A 17,905-nucleotide genomic window follows, 5' to 3' on the forward strand; every position below is an offset into this window, starting at 1 on the left:
TGGTCCTACCATCTCAGAATAGGGACAGTTCTTATCAAGACCTAGAAAGAATAAGCAACAGCAAGAACATTTCATGTCTGTTTGAATGCATACTACATTAATTCAAAATTGTATGTTTTCATTTATTTACTGAAATATGGCTCTACTCTTGCTTTCAGATTAAAAAAAAAAAATTTAAATTAACAAACTCCTCTAAATCTAATCATTTTTTGATTCCCTTAGTCTGCAGACAGACTGAAATAACAGCCCTCACATAAGAGAGTTAGCTTGCTTATTTTAATGGACCTGAAAAATTGTGATTATTTTACCATCAGTAGTATTAATTATTGCACTGCTGATTATTTTTAGGATAAATATGTGCCAAGAAGCCCTCAAAAGTCTCCCTACAACTGCACCCAATGGTTAATTGAACAGTATAGGTTTACTAGAGGCTGCACAGGATGCAATGTGAAAAAAGGATCTGCATCACTGTTTTATTGGAAGGAAATAAAAAAAAATTAGAGGAGGAATTTGGTTGTGTACGTTGTACACTCATGCACATTAAGACCGACATGCTTTTGTTTTGGGGATTACAAAAATGTATGAGGATACAGACTACAGACAGAATAACAAAAATATTAAGGATGGCCTCAAATAATATCCTACTAAAGTAGTAAAGACCAAATGTCTTGTTCTGGCTTTGTAGTTTGCTTTTCAATCACCTGAAGTCTGTATTACCTCTTATTTACAGGTTGGGTTTTTTTTGGTTTTGGTTGTTTTTTTTTATCTCTGCACTGTAACAGACTTAGTGAGGGTGAGAATTTAGTCTGCTAGTAGGAACACGAGCTATCTATTGCATCAGAAAATGACTGGGATTTTCAGAAACAGCTATAAAAGTTACTGGAAAAAATACACGTTGACATAATCAAAGTGACCTACACCACCTTTCAGTAATGAACCCAAGATATTTTTTTTTTTTTTAACTTTCACTCAAATAGAAAAATATTAAGCAGAGTGTCCTTTCGTCTCTTACAACAAGCTGGTTTCATTATTCTAACTGTTCATCAATATAAAGAATTTTAGCGACTGCTCACCCTTTAAAAAACAAAAAAAAACAAAAAAAAACCATACACACACACACACAAAAAAAACCACCCTTCAAAAACTACTCCACAACACCTAAAATTATTTTTATTTAAAACTTTTCTCTAAATTGTTTCCAAACAGTAAACAAAAAAAGAGAACTGTATTACCATTGAGGGTTTTGCCTGAAGCCAACCAAACCAAAGCACCCAGAATCCATATCAACCCAGTACTAGAATGCCTAGAACTAAACAAATAACCCTGAGGTCAGAGCAGTAATTCATACAACTCTCATACTCCTACTGCTAATCCAGAATTACTACATTTTTTTAAGACAACTAGCAACTTCACTGATGAGGCACAGTATGTACTCTAAACAAATCATGACTTTAATTTGGAATAATTTACACGTACTCAAGGCAAAGCCTAAATTACTCCTGATCCAGATTAGGAGCCCTCCTCTACGGTTAAGCAACAAAGTTAAAAAGAACTGCAAGTAGTTTACATGCCAGGCATGTAAGCAGCGTAACAAAAAGGGCAGGAAGGAGACAGAAATCCCAAAGTAATACTTCTACATCACAAAAAAGGGTTTGTACTAGAGTATAACTGTAATTTAAATTGTAATCTTAAAAAATTATAAGATTTACCTGTTGAACAAGGCATCTGGAAATTGGGATCATTGCTATCCAAAACAGGCAAACAGAACTGTGCACTTGCAGATCCTAGCATAGGATCCTTATCGCTGAGCATGTTCTTCAGCGAATCCTCTAAGACATTTTGACTTGTACTAAAATCCTCACAGCCTTCATTCTCCAGGTTGGATCCTAGAAATAGGGCATCATCTAAGTGTTCAGTAGGAATTAAATGGTTAAATGTATCAACTATATCCATGAAGAGTCCTGTGTGTCTTTCAGCCCTATAGAAAGACAAGAAAAATACCATAAGAAAATAAGCTACAAATTATAAAACACCTAAGAAAACAGCAAATTGTTTTGGCTGCTGTGTTTTATAAAGAATGCTTAAGGTATTTTAGAATCGTAACAAACAGAAGAATCTGCTTATGCCTCAGGACGGCTGACTGCACAGCTAAAGATCAATTCTCCAACTGATTATTTAAAAAAAGAAATACCATGCTAAGTTAATATAAACTCTGCTATCAGTATCAGAGTACTGCCACTTCTACAGTGTGGGTAACTGAAGCACCTCCTTTCTAAAATTTGTTTAAACCTTAACCAACCGAAAGAAGTGGGACACTGGGGGGGGGGGGGGGGGATAAAACTAACCTGGTTAACAGCACTGCTAGTATACCTCACCTTTAAATGTGAAAAAGGTGAGGTCAGCTTCTACCAACACCAGTGGAGCTGAGAAGGCTCGGGAGCCTGACACACCAGGCCCAAAACTGAGAAGAACTGTATTTCTGTTCATAAAAGAACTACCAAGTACTTCATAACAAGAAACTATTTTTAAGCAGCAAGGCCTTATTATTTTTCACTTATCATTAAATTCAATAAAGTTACAGAAACTTTAGATTAAAACCTGACCTCAATCAAGTACATGAGAATTCTGAGCGGCCTTCAGCCAAGAGCCTTTTAGAAGTTTCCATTTTGAAGAAGTTTAGGTAAAACTGAAGGAACTGTATTCAAAGCTGGCACCTGCATTCTACAAGAAGGTATTTTCTACATCCCTGATGTGAGATACAGCAGAAATGCAACTACTGCAGCAGAGATTCAACTAATAAGAATGTATGACACAACACAGTAGAAAAAAAAGTTATCAAAGTGCTTCTTCAGAACCTTAGCATAAGCACATCTTAGAGTGGAAAGAGAGAATTATAGCAAATATCATCACAGAAGCAAGGAAAATGGAGTAGTGCAGCAGTGCCTTGCTTAATTTGGTATAAAGGAAAGTCTGAGAGACCAGTTTTGGCATACACAAAGCTGTTCAAGCTTTGGGAACAGGAGAAGGACTTCTCTCCCTCTCCCTCTCCTTCCTTCATCATCCCTCTCCCACACACTAGACAGGATTTTTTTTGTTTTGTTTTCTTTTTTTTTAATGAACACACTAATTAAAGGAAAAGGAGGAGATTTAGAGTTTGCAGTGCTTGAATTACTTTCTAGACCCCTATTCCAGCAACCTGCCACTATACAAATCCAAGTACCTCCTAATGCTTACTGTAACAGTAAATATGCTTCCTTATATGCATTAATGGGACATTTCTGGTTTAGCAATCAACAGGGGAAATCCTAGCCATACACATGTAAGAGCTCTGATACAATTTCAACCCTATTTACACAATTTATTTAATTTCCAAAATTAACAAAAACTACACGTGAGCATTAAAAAAATGTTTCTTTTTGCTTTGTTTTTGTTTGTTTGTTGTTTTGTTGGGGTTTTGTTTGTCTGTTTGTGGGCTTTGTTTTTTATTTTTTGCTTTGTTTGCGGGGATTGGGGGCATTTTTTTTTTTTTTAAGTATGTCGGTCTTCCTTCTCCCACAGGGCAACTCAGGAGAACAATGGTCAGGTACAGCATTATGCCTTTGAAGAGCACAGTGCCTTTACAGTATCTACACGCTAACCATGACAAAACAGTCTAATACACAATGTCCTACTGATGCAACAGCTAGCAAGAAGCAAAGTGAGGCCACAGCAGGTTGTTATAGTTTAAGCCCAGCCGGTAACTCAGAACGATGCAGCCACACTCCCCCCGCCACGTTCGTTCTCTCCCCGCGCCAGGAGGGATGGGGAGGAGAATCGAAATAATGTAACTCCCACGGGTTGAGATAAGAACAGTCCAGTAATTAAGGTATAACACAAATCACTACTGCTACCACCAATAATAATAATGACAAAGGAAATAACAAGGGAAGAGACATCAATTTGATGGATGGACCAGTGTGGGCTTGCAGCCCAGAAAGCCAACCGTATCCTGGGCTGCATCAAAAGGAGTGTGCCCAGCAGGTCAAAGGAGGTGATCCTGCCCCTCTACTCTGCTCTTGTGAGAACTCACCTGAACTATTGTGTGTGGGTCTGGTGTTCTCAACATAAAAAGGATACCTCCCGTATTAAGACAGGCTGAGGAAGTTGGGGCTATTCAGCCTGAAGAAGAGAAGGCTGCGTGGAGACCTCATAGCAGCCTTCCAGTAACTGAAGGGGGCCTATAGGGATGCTGGGGAGGGACTCTTCATTAGGGACTGTAGTGACAGAACAAGGGGTAACAGGTTCAAACTTAAACAGGGGAAGTTTAGATTGGATATAAGGAGGAAATTCTTTCCTGTTAGGGAGGTGAGGCACTGGAATAGGTTGCCCAGGGAGGCTGTGAAGACTCCATCCCTGGCAGTGTTCAAGACCAGGTTGGACGAGGCCTTGGGTGAGATGGTTTAGTGTGAGTAGTCCCTGCCCACAGCAGGGGGGTTGGAACTAGATGATCTTAAGGTCCTTTCCAACCCTAACTATTCTATGATTCTAAGAGAATACAACCACTCACCACCCACTGACCGATACCCAGCCCAACCCGAGCAGTGATCTAGCCCTTCCAGGTAACTGTCCCCAGTTTATATACTGGGCATGACATGCTGTGGTATGGAATACCTCTTTGGCTAGTTTGGGTCAGGTGTCCTGTCTCTGCTTCCTCCCGGCTTCCCCTCCTCCCTGGCAGAGCATGAGACTCACAAAGTCCTTAGTCAGAGTAAACATTACCTAGCAACAACTAAAAACATTGGTGTTATCAGCATTGTTCCCAGGCTGAAAGTCAAGAACACAGCACTGCAGCAGCTACTAAGAAGGAGGAAAATGAATGCTACTGCTGAATCCAGGACACAGGTGCATTTAATAAGCATATAAGAGTCACACAGCAGCAAGTGTGTCACAACTTAAAGCTCCCTCACCAAAAAATGGACTATTCTTACCAAGCAATGCAGTGCTTCTACATGTACACCATGCCAACTAGCACTTATAGCCCACATTCCTTGTGCAGTTGCCAAAATAATTTCCTGATCTGGCAAACTAACTGCTGCTGAGGAAGCCCGCTGCACTGTATAATCCATATTTATTATGCCATGTAGTTACAACAATCTGATACTACTGAGGACAAAATGCATGAGCTGCAGTGGCTTAAAGTAAGCAAATTATTATAAATGCCCCAATACAGTACTTTCAAACACCTTCCTGTAAAGTTTATGTTTTTTTTTCATATTAGCACAGTAGCACAAGAGTAACAGATAAAGGGAACCCTGACACTAACAACAGAACACCTCTGAATTACTACAAGAAACCTTTTGTACCCAAAATTAAGGAGCGGCAGGGCCTTTGAACACATTTACAATAATGCACCTCCAGGTTTTCTTTCTGGAAAGAAGGGGAACACTTATATAATTGTTACTCAAACACTGCTGTTACCAAAGCAGCTCTCACCTCTTCATTAGGAACAGTGTTAAGTAGCAAAGCTCAAGCAGGATGTTAGCTCTTGCTAAAGAAATTACTCCTGACAGAAACTAACCTGATTTCAGCAGTGCGATGAGAAAAGAATACCAGCAAGTTTTGCCAGACTACCATGCAGCCATTCAGAACACTAAAAGCACTGCAAAATAACTGTGAAAGCAACTATACATACAATGGCCACAGCCACCTTCAATGACACCTAACTAGTTATTAAAGAAAATTCAAGAGGAATTTTCTACAATATGAATACATATCAAAACTTCAATGCATGAAAACAAATTTTTGCTTTACCTCATTCAAGAAACCACTGTTCAGTTCTTTGCATAACTTGTAATGTATCAAGTTTAGAAAATTATTTCTAGCATTACTAGATTCATGTGAAGTGTAGTATCTGTGGGACTGACAATGAAAGACACACTTCCTGCTACACAGCTGACTGTTCGAAACAGTTGCTACAAGAAAAAAAAAAAAACCTGCCCTTACACAATGCCTAAAGTGTATGCATTTTGAACGGTTTATTTTGCATTTGAAACACACTGAAAAAAGTAGCCAGAGGTAAAAGTAAAAACAGAGTTTAGTTTTTCATGGTCACTTATTTCCAAAGATAATTCTAACCACCTGGAGGAGGAATTCATTGTTCCCCTGAAAAACAGCTGTGTCCTCCACTTGAACCTTAAAGGCCAATGGCTTAGCATCACTCACAGCAAAAGTGCACATACCAAGCATACCCCCACCATGCAATAATTCAAAAGTGCTTTCCCACTGGGTAGTTAATCAGAAGCAACAGAATATGGAAAGTCTCATGTATGGAGAACCACTGAGAAGAGGAGCAGTCAAACACAAGGCAAAGGAGAAAATGACAGAGGAGGAAGTCTGAGCCAGGTTCAGTCTGGACAGACATGAAACTTCTACCTGCTGGCTCCTGCAACACCAGGGCATGTACTGAGACTGCGACAGCACACAGCATAGCAAGACACAGGAGTGTGGAAGCAACAAGATCTGACCATCAAGAAAAGCTTCAGGTATAGAAAGCATTCTCCTTGATTCCTTAAATAAAGTACCTTTCTCTTACATTTTTAAGACTGATTTGTTTCAAACAGCCTCCCCACTGCAACAGCAGGTACTCACAGAAGTAACCCACCAACTGGAATCTTTCATCACTGACTGCATCACTAAAAACAACCATGTTAAAGAGAAAAAGCATGTCAATTAAATATGACTTCCCAAATCTCACTCACGTTATGTTTACCATAAAATCTCTTCATGGTCTCAATGTCATTTCCTTTTTCAGCCTGAGTCAGCTTAAAAAAAAAAGAAAAATTTCTTCAGCTGCTGAATTAGTTTAAGTCAGGGATGTCATAATATCACCTTTGGAGACCAGTAATGAGTAACGAGTAGTGTCCCTCAGGGATCGGTGTTGGGACCGGTCTTTTTCAACATCTTTGTCACTGACATGGACGGTGGGATTGAGTGCACCCTCAGCAAGTTTGCCAATGACACCAAGCTGTGTGGTTCGGTTGATACCCTGGAGGGAAGGAATGTCATCCAGAGGGACCCTGACATGCTTGTGAGGTGGGCTGATGCCAACCTCATGAAGTTTAACCATGCCAAGTGCAAGGTCCTACACCTGGGTCGGAGCAATCCCAGGCACAGCTACAGGTTGGGCAGAGAAGAGATTCAGAGCAGCCCTGCGGAGAAAGACTTGGGGGTGTTGGTTGATGAGAAAATGAACACAAGCTAGCAGTGTGCGCTTGCAGCCCAGAAAGCCAACTGTATCCTGGGTTGCATCAAAAGGAGTGAGACCACCAGGTTTCATACTTTTAAATAACATTCACTGTAATTACTTTCTCTCCTCCCCTCTCTGCCCAGGGTGTGACTTTCAGGTGTTATCTTTCATTTTAAACTTGACACTCATATATTAGCATATATTTTAAATTTAGGAATATAGAATAGAAGTTCCTGTATGTTTAATGACTGTGAATTTAAAAAAAAAAATTCTGGCTTATGAAAGTCCTCAGAAATTAGACTTCAGAAACATACAATATTTCCATAAAGAGACTTAACAAAAAATGCCTAAATTGGGAATAAGGGGGATCTGAATGAACATAACCAAATAAAGGAAAAAACTCTTACACTGCTTATTTAGAATACTCAAAATCCTAGCTGTTTAATATCCTATCCACTTTATTGACCTACCTGAATCAGTGAGTTTGAGGCTGCTGAAGATCACAGTTACTTCCATTTCATGTATGTACCTTTCTTAATAGTGTCTGGTGCTTCAAATTCAGTGAACCCATCTAGTACTTTTAAATGCTTTTGTAAATCTAGTTATTGACTGGACTGTGTTGGAAACATCGCAACACTCAAAATACAAGACTTGATCTCTTAACCTGTAAACACCTTCCTTTAGCTTACCCATGGGCCAAATGACTGAGAGCAAGGACTAGTCATAACAGTAACATACTCCATAAAAAAAAATCCCTATTATATTTATTTCTTCAAGTAGTAATAATAAATGCTGGTCAGAAAAGTATACAAAAAGAACAGAGCTATTTGGAGAAATAGCACCTTCAGTGTCAAAAGACATGGGAAAAGCTGACCCCACACTGTCACAGAGGAATCAAATAATAACTTTTCATCAAAAGAGGGAAACTGCACTGTAATCGAAAGTTATAAATTTTCAATTCAATTAGGAAATTAAATTAGGGAACACCACAGGCAGGTAATAATAAAAAATAAAAAATCCTCACCCAAGTCTTCTGGCAAATACTATAACCTAAAAAGAGCATTCAAGGTAATCAAAGTATAAAATGCCTGTCTTTGTTCACTGGAGCTGTGATGTTGGACCATCCCATGTGCTCACTGATACCTTCCCCTTCCTCATCTACACAACTTTAAAGTTTAAGGTCACAAGCACCTAACTGAAAATTAATGTGAAGTGTGTTTTAAGCAATAGCAGCTGCACTCATGACACACACGGATACTACAGGACAAAACACCAAACCCAAGAACCAGGTCCTCTACAGTAACATCTTGGCCAACTGAGCTCACAGTCTAAATACATCACAGGATAAGAAAAGGAAGTCAATACCAGAGAGTGCATCAGTGGCAGAGCTGGCAAGAAAACTTTGACTCTACAACTCTCACGCTAACGCACTTTCTACTCTGGTTCACACTGCCTCAAATCCCATCATCTAGGGCAATCTTCAGGAACTGACTTAGCTTGCAAAACATTTTTGATGGGACAAGCTCTTTGATTTATGAGCATATGAACTGCAAAGCAGCCCCCAAAAACCACATTCAGAACTGTTAAAAAGCATTTCAATGTCTTTTCTCAAAAACAAAACAAAACAAAACAAAAAAAAATAAAACAAAACAAAACAAAAAAAAAAAAAACACCACTTGGATAGAACATGGTTTGCTGAGCTTTGGCCTTTGAGCATAATAAAATTTGATCTTCCTCATTTACCCATCTCACATTGAACAGGACACTGTCAAAGACCTGCCTAACAGCTATATATACTTAACAGGTTCATCTTAAACACCAGTATTACTGCAAAGGAGGCCCAGGTATACTAACAAAACCTGTATGCCAGAAACATCTACCTGTAAGTATGCATACACCATACGTTGCCTTATGTAAATCCCCTATTTATTATTTACTATTTAATCCCGCATTTAAAAATCAAAGATACAGCTTTTAGTGGCACCAAAACCAAAGCCCTGTCACAAATCAAAGAAACACAAATCTGAGCATTTAATTTGTTCTTAACCAGCTCTTCTACACTATTTTTGTGTTCTACTCACCCTAGTCTTCAGACACCAACTGACACGAATCTTAGCATTCTGCTACTGAAATCTCAATAGTCTGACACATCAAGTAATAATCACATCCCAAAAATCTGTCTATAATCTGAAGCTTGCTGCTGTCCTCACTGACACAGGAGATCCCTTACTCCTTGTTATCATGGCATTTGAAGAAAAGCAGACAGCTCAAGGTATTCTCTTTATTAAACCTTCACTATCCAAAAGAATTACATTCACCAGCCACAACTACACCTCATTTCAGTGAAGAAGAAAAAGTCAATTTCAAAGGATTTAATCAGAATAGAATGAAATGCAGAAAAAGTACAGAGAAGCCTTTTCTTAATCAAGATCAAATTATTATATCACAGAAAATCAACTGTTATCTTTGAACAGACTTACTTCCCCAAAAATACCCCAAAAATTCCTCACCCTCACTTTACAGCTAGAAGAGGCACACTGCTGCACTGGAAGTTCTGATCTGTTACAAATATGTCTTTATCTTTTAAAATCTTGCAAATTTATTTTGTAAAGTACATTGTTTTCACTTGCTATACCATCAATGAATACTCTTGAATACCGTAAATATTATACACCGTTCTATTATTCTCTCCATCACTAAATCTAACTCTAGAATTTTGTGAGACATTTCTCTGAAAAGAAAAAGATGAGGATTATTTTTCCATCACTACTGCTACGCACTTCAACTCTTTTCCAGCCTCAAATTCCTCAAGTATTGTTTTAAATATTTCCATCTTAAACACAGTATAAATGGGAAGCTGTGTAACATGTTACACGGATTATTTGTCAGTCACCCAAACAGAATAATTTCATTTGTAATATCTTTTAAACTTGTCAGCATTTCTCTGATAATGACTAATTTGGAAACACACATTAGAGTGTTTTTCAGAAGCATTTAGAAGCTTAATGGCTTCTTCATTCCACAGGAAAATATCAACCATCACATAGTTATATTGGCACCACTCAGGCAGGTATCACAAGCTGTCTGTATTTTTTGCTTTTTGCTCCTACATAACAGTCACTCATATCCCCATTTAGTGGATACTGCCATTGCTACCTCATAATATTGCCTTTCAAGAATATTCCCTTGCCATTACAACAAACAAACACCTTTCCGGCATAGCATGCCTGAATAATACAATAAAACAATCAAAATTGATTATTTCCTACAAATAATTTATCTCCCCTTATTATTTTTAAGACTTGGATATAATGATATTTAAGTTGACCAGGGAAAAGCACATTTTTTTAATATAAACTTCCATTAAAATAACAGCTTAGAAAACCATCATACAGCATACATCCACTCAAGTCTTTGCACAAAATTAGTAGTATTTACTCCAGGAGGTAGAGCTCAGCTTTCTAAAAAGAGGAGGTTGCAAAGTATGGCTGATAAGAATTGCAGATGTTTTAGAGCTTTTCTTTTCTTAAGAACACCTTACTACTGTATTGAATTATTTCAGTTAACTATACTGAATTAGATCTAGAGAACACAGTTTGTAGTTAGGTGCCCTTTCAGCTACTTGAAATTCCTGAGAGTTTGTAAATATAAAATGCACATAAAAACCGAATGACTGAGTAATGGGCAATGACAGCTGAAAAAAATTTAGGTGTTCAGAACTGTGTATTTCTATGCATTATATTTAAAGCTAACTACAGAAATTGAAAGCAGAAAATACTTGGTAAAGCAAATAAGGGAGCTGAATAGCAGTTTCATTGTGGGCTACACACTAAGTGTAATTACTCCAAGACATAAAATCCTAGTTTTCATGATTTCCTTTACACTGTGTTCCAAACCTCAAAATATTAATTTACTAATCAACACAAAGCACGAATTAATGGTGTTAAAGAGATGCTGTATGTTTACCATCCTTTCATTTAATCCTACAATATTTCCACGGGTTAGTGATGTTATCATCCATATTCATAACTGCAAATGTATAGAAATTACATAATGGATTAACAGCTACATAAAAGACAACACCACAGCTACAATTTGTATGGTGCAGCTGTTGTCATCACATGCTCCTGTATTACCTTCCTCACTTTTATGCTTCATTCTACTGCTTATTTCTACTAACTCAACCTACACAGCACAGAGTGCTCTTCTAGACCCTTACTTCATAGCTGTAATAGGTCTCTGTTGTGCAGACCATACAGAAAGCACACTCGCAATCATTTGAGCAATGGCTCTTCTATAGCCTCACAGATACCGATTACTAGCATTCCAGTAGCAAGCAAGAAGTGTGGACACATTCCCTCAAAAAGAGCATCATACAAGAACAGGACCTGGAAATATTACCAGGCCACTGAATCCCCCAGATACTGCCGATGACCACATTTTCTCCTGCACTTCCTACACTGGGTATTATACACAAGAGTTAAACGCAGAAATTGTTGATGATGCTAAGTTTGAGAGACGAGAGGAGGAGCCCGGAACGGGTCAGACCAATAGCAAGAAGCACAGCGGGGTCTAAATTAGCGTTTGTTCCTCAGCGTTGTGTGGGGCAAGAAGGCATCAGCGGCTCATGAGATAAGATGGGAAGGGACAAGCACTGCTAAGAAGGGGCAAGACCTACCAAACACAGGGCAGGAGAAGCGGTGCGGGAAAGCCAGCCGCAGCACGACTGCAGGCAGGGGGCCTTCGGCAGGGTGCCGCACGGAAGCCGGGGCGGGCGGAGAACGGAAAGACCGCAGCAGCCAGCGAGGCCGGGGCCAGAGCGCCACGCCAGAGGGCAGGGCGAGGAGCCCGGGCCACGGCCTCCGTGGGGCCGCAGAGCTCAGCCTCCGCAAGGTCAGCACCAGCCCGCGAGGCCGTGCCCGGGCGGAACGCTGCGGGGCGGCCGCGGCTCGCACAGAAAGCGTCCCCGGGCCTGCTGCCAGACCGTGAGCAGCCTCTCCACAACTGCCACCGTCCGCATCGCCTCCGCGTATAGCCCATGCCAGCGGTGCCGCGTCAGAAGCAGGCCGCTTCCACCTGGGCCACCCCACCGCACCGGGCCCAGGCGTCAGGCCAGGCCAAGACAGGCCGCGGCCCTGCCGCCGTAGCAGGCCCAGCCCAGCTCAGCCCTGCCCGGCCGCCCCCCGCGCCCCGGCGAAGGCAGGACGAGGCCGCGCAACCTGGCTGTCCCCGCCGCTCCCCCTCTAACTCCTTTACTTGCCCGCAGTCCGCAGCGCTGCCCGGCAGTGGTAACTCACCCTGCTCCGCTGCCCAGCGCTAACCCGGAGCCGCGGAGTGAAGGATGCAGCGGCCGCGCCGCAGGGAGAAAGGGCGGTGCACGCAGCCCCCACGGCCTGCGGGAGCGGGGTGCGCGCGGGCTGCCTCAGCGCCGGTAGTCCCGCCCGGCCTGGCCTGGCCTGGCCTGGCTCGGCTCGGCTCGGCTCGCGGTCCCGGCCGCGTGCCCGTTGCCCCTTAGGCGCGCCCCCGCGGCGTCAGGAGAGCCGCGCCGGGCCCGGGCGCTCACGTGACGCCCCTGTTTACGGGGGGGCGGGCAGGAGGCTGCGGTGCGCAGGCGCTGGGCTGGGTTGGGCCGGGGTTTAGCCGGGAGTTTTCCCGGGGTTTGGTGCTTCTCGCTGCTTGCTTTTGGGGACCCGCTGTTCCTGGGTACAGCCGCCACGCCTCGTGAGGGCCCCGCCACCGGAGCCGGCCTGCATGGCGCGCCTGGCGCGTCCCGGGCACTTGCGAAGGCGGGGACCTCGGGGCCGCAGCGCCGAGCAACGCGCATGGCAGGGCTCGACCTGCGGGTCGGTGAGGGCTGGCAGCCGCATACCCCCTTAAGGCCAAAGCAGAGGAGACAGGCGGGAGCAGGGCGCTGCCCTAGGAGGGGATGGCGGGCCCGGCACCGCGCTGATGGGCGCGACTGTAACTGAGGCCTTTGCAAACGGCCGATGTTCCTCGGAGCAGTCAGTGTTACGCAATCTGCCTGGTGTCGGTTCTTCCTGTGTGCCGGCGGCCTCGGGTAGGTTCCTTCAGCCGTCGGCGTGCCACGTTCATCGGTTGCTACAGGTTGAACAGGAGCGGTTTCCAGAGCCTGTCAGTCCCTGATGGGGGGCGCGTTTCCTCCTTGACCTTCCCTTCTGCTATCAGTTTCTCCATAAGCACTATAGGTCCGTGTAGCACACACCTTGGCACAAATCCCCACCGAGCAGGCTTTTGTGGTGCGAGTTCGTCCAAGGCAGATGAATTCAAACTACGGCATGTTAGATTCCGTCTCTTAACAGCGCTCATCAGAGCCTCAAGTAAATTGGTCTCTACATAATGTTAGAAAAGGACTTTCAAGTTTGCATTATATCATTAGTTAAATGCAATGTTTGTATGCTTCTTTCAGCCTCATGGCTGGTATGAAGTGCAGTACTGGGGGTTTACTGCATATATCAAGTTGCAAATTGAATACACCCCCAAAAGAGAAACAAAGTTTTAACATTATTTCTAAAAGTCAAGTTTAGAATTACCTTCTGAATGAGTGTATTAATACTACCTTTATGTATTCCTCCTATTCTGTAATGAAATGCAAGCATCTTAGGAAGACAGGACAAAAAGAATAACAAAAAGATGAAGTTAAAATGGATCATTTTTCTTTTTTTTCTTTCAATTCTGCTTTCAGTCTTTGAGATGCCTATTCTCTAGGGCCTTCTGTGGTGCCATATAGGCTGAAATACATTAAACATTTCTCTTGCTATCATCACAGTGGGAAAGGAGGCTTTAAACTGAAGGCATGGTAACTGACATTTTCAGGCGCTACACAGGGTAGTTGCAATAAGGTAGTAACACCTTTGAAGCAGAGCACAGCTTTTAACCTAGTTGGGGTTTTTTTTGTCTGTCCTTCTTGTATCACCTTTATGCAAATCACCACAAGGGTTTTTTTATTCCAGTTTTCTTCCCATGCCTTCCCAATTTCAGAAATTCTCACTCCTTTCCAAGGCAAGCGTCTTTAAAAAAAAACAACTCTCTTACAATGTACAGAACTGAGCTACTGGGCTGGTCACATAATTTCTTCAGAGGGTTTTTTAAGCACAGTCTTTCAACAAGGTGCTAAACCTCTGACACATTGTCGAGATTATACTAAGAAATAAAATTACTATTGGAAGTGAAATCCAGTTGCATACTGAATGTCAGCAATTTTCCATCATTCAACCATTTTGATCTCATTGCTTTTGACACAAGCAGAAGGCAAAGCACTGTTAGTAATCTGATCATTGTTCATTGCCCTATTCAGTTCTTTCTTTATGATTTCAAAAGTCACGTAACTCCACTGACCCATCTCAGTTTAATAGAGTTGGTATAATTTTACCATGACCCATGCTGTGACAGTCCCTTTATAGTCAAGTTTGTCAGATAAATAATTACCTTGCCCACCTGTAGCACCTTCATTGTGGTTTAATTTAACAAAAAAGAAAAAAAAAGAAAAAGAAAAAATCCACCTCAACAGACAATTTAATAGGTATTAGAGATCTTTGTATACAATGGCAGATCAGCTTTACCCAATTACAACTGCACCATCTGCTATCTTTCCTAGCAATGTTTTTTATCATGTTGTCCCTTTACACATGAGCTACTTGGTAATAATCCAGATCTTGCAAGTTGTTTCCATTGGAAAGCAACCTATTTATTTTCAGGAAACAGTCAACTAGTGCCCTGAACATAAGAGAAAGCAGCAGAAGGCAGTTTATTTGCTTGTCGTTCCAAGTCTCTTTTCAGCCACAACTCTTTCCAAGAGGTTCCTGAATAACTTTCTTAACAGCCTTCCCGTACTGGTCTTAAACATGGCTCGCTTTTGAGTGTTAATTACTAGTTCTCTGGTTGTCAAAATGTAGAAGGGTGTTGTATTGTTCCATACACTTATCTGGATAAAGGAGTTGTTTGACACAATAGCAAACTGGCAGGTTTTCTCCTGTGCTGCATAGTGGTATTTGCTCCTGTCAAAAGCTCAAAAGCTGAGATATTTTATAGCAGTTGGCCAATAACTATAGAATCATAGAATAGAATCATAGGTTAGGGTTGGAAAGGACCTTAAGATCATCTAGTTCCAACCACCCTGCCATAGGCAGGGACTACTCACACTAAAACATGCCACCCAAGGCTCTGTCCAACCTGGCCTTGAACACCACCAGGGGTGGAGCATTCACAACCTCCCTGGGCAACTTATTCCAGTGCCTCACCACCATAACAGGAAAGAATTTCCTTCTTATATCCAATCTAAACTTCCCCTGTTTAAGTTTTAACCTGTTACCCCTTGTCCTATCACTACAGTCTCTAATGAAGAGTCCATCCCCAGCATCCTTATAGGCCCCCTTCAGATAGTGGAAGGCTGCCATGAGGTCTCCACACAGACTTCTCTTCTTCTTCAGGCTGAATAGCCCCAACTTCCTCAGCCTGTCTTCGTACAGGAGGTGCTCCAGTCCCTGATCATCCTCATGGCCCTTCTCTGGACTTGTTCCAACAGTTCCATGTCCTTTTAATGTTGAGGACACCAGAACTGCATACAAAACTCCAAGTGAGGTCTCACGAGAGCAGAGTGGAGGGGCAGGATCACCTCCTTCGACCTGCTGCTCACGCTCCATTTGATGCAACCCAGGATACGGTTGGCTTTCTGGGCTGCAAGCGTACACTGAAGCTGGCTCATGTTCATTTTCTCATCAACCAACACCCCCAAGTCCTTCTCTGCAGGGCTGCTCTGAACCTCTTCTCTGCCCAACCTGTAGCTGTGCCTGGGATCGGTCTGATCCAGGTGTAGGTCCTTGCACTTGACATGGTTAAACTTCATGAGGTTGCCATCAGCCCACCTCACAAGCATGTCAAGGTCCCTCTGGATGGCATTCCTTCCCTCCAGCCTATCAACCGAACCACACAGCTTGGTGTCATTGGCAAACTTGCTGAGGGCACACTCAATCCCACTGTCCATGTCAGCAACAAAGATGTTGAACAAGCACCTATCCCTGAGGGACACTACTCATTGCTGGTCTCCAGCTGGACACTGAGTCATTGACCACAACTCTTTGCGTGAGGCCATCCAGCCAGCTCTTTGTCCACTGAGTGGTCCATCTATCAAATTGATGTCTCTTCAATTTAGAGACAAGGATGTCATGCGGACAGTGTCCAGGTAGATGACATCAGCTGCTCTACCCCTGTTCATCAGTTCCGTAGCCCCATCATAGAAGGCCACCAGATTGGTCAGGCAGGATTTCCCCTTGGTGAAGCCATGCTGGCTGTCACCAAGCACCTTGCTGTTTTTCATGCGCCTTAGCATGCCTTCCAGGAGAATTTGCTCCAAGATTTTGCCAGGCACAGAGGTGAGACTGACTGGTCTGTAATTCCCTGTGTCATCCATTTTCCCCATCTTGAAAATGGGGGTTATATTTCCCTTTTTCCAGTCATTGGGAACTTCACCTGACTGCCATGATTTTTCAAATATGATGGCCAGTGGCTTAGCAACTTCACTTCCTAGCTCCTTCAGGACTCATGGATGGATTTCATCAGGTCCCATGTACTTGTGTACATTCAGGTTCTTAAGATGGTCTTGAACCAGATCCTCTCCTACAGTGGACCTAGGGTCTTCATTCTCACAGTCCCTGCATCTGCCTTCCAAGACTTGGGTGGTTTGGTCAGAGCCTTTGCCATTGAAGACCAAGGCAAAGAAGTCATTAAGAACTTCAGCCTTCTCCAAATCCGGGGTAGCCAGTTCTCCTGATAGCTTCCTATTTGATGTAAATTACTGTGAACTAGTATCCTTAGCAAAATTTAAAACTTGGTTCCTCAGATCTTTTCTATTTCTTATTGTAATAAGAATTATTTGACTTCTTCAAATGCAGAACAGTAACAGTCAATAATCTAAAATTTTCTAGTCCCACTTTTTATTAACAATGACTGATTTTGACACCATTTTTCCTTATAATGCCCAACTTTCCTTGCTGTAGCTAGTACAGGAGGAGTAACATGTTCCACTTTACCCCCTTTCCACCAAGTTTAAGATAAGATCATTCTCTTTCCGCACACAAAAACTTGCTAGCAGCTGCCGGTCATTTCAGACAGTGGTTGCATGTCATACTCTAGGAGGTAGCAGAAAACCATTCAGTTCCACAGGTGAAAGGGACTGTAGCTTTTAAAATCAACAGTACACTTTGGTGAACAAAGGTGAGGTTCTGAAGACAAAGGATGTTTAGCTATTGATTGTATGACTGAGGGTACATTTTGTACAGAAATGAAGCATACAGAAGGTACAAGCTATTTAGTAAGAATTATCTAATGGAATACACATATTAGAGGCTGGGAAAAAAAAAAAAGAAAAAAGCCATTTTATCCCAGAAGGATAAAATGGATATCTGTTGTGGTTTAAACCCAGTCAGGTAGCTTGTTCACTCACTCCCAGTGAGTGGTGCCGAGCTGACAACAATCGAGGTCCGTGTCCGTCTCCCCCCCCCCGCCTCCCCGCACCGGGGCTCTCCCCTTCCCCGCTCCCGGAGGAACGGGGAGGAGGATCGAGAGAGTGCAACTCCTACGGGTTGAGACAAAAACAGTCCAGCAACAAATCACCACCGCTACTATCAGCTAAAACAATGATAAGGGAAAATAACAAGGGAAGAG

At 42.4% G+C, this 17,905-nt stretch overlaps 1 protein-coding gene across 7 annotated transcripts in view; it reads right to left on the reverse strand.

Moving 5' to 3' along the window:
- Positions 1–12,692, reverse strand: part of PHF3 (PHD finger protein 3) — a 50,910-nt gene extending 38,218 nt beyond the window's left edge. For 3 of the 7 annotated variants that reach the window (XM_062626106.1, XM_062626109.1, XM_062626108.1), the window contains exon 1: positions 12,523–12,691. Coding sequence is in view for 1 of the 7 variants with exons in the window: in XM_062626105.1 (XP_062482089.1) it covers positions 1,710–1,953 (244 nt within the window). In the remaining 6 variants the exon portion in view is untranslated. Of the gene's footprint in view, positions 1–1,709; positions 1,979–12,522 lie in introns of those variants that run through there. The other 4 variants (XM_062626105.1, XM_062626110.1, XM_062626111.1 and 1 more) reach the window with 4 other exon arrangements.
- Positions 12,693–17,905: the final 5,213 nt, after the last annotated feature.

This window comes from Pezoporus occidentalis, unplaced genomic scaffold, assembly GCF_034315485.1.
Source record: "Pezoporus occidentalis ecotype Australia unplaced genomic scaffold, CSIRO_AGI_Poc_V1 ctg29, whole genome shotgun sequence".
Taxonomy (NCBI): Eukaryota; Metazoa; Chordata; class Aves; order Psittaciformes; family Psittacidae; genus Pezoporus; species Pezoporus occidentalis.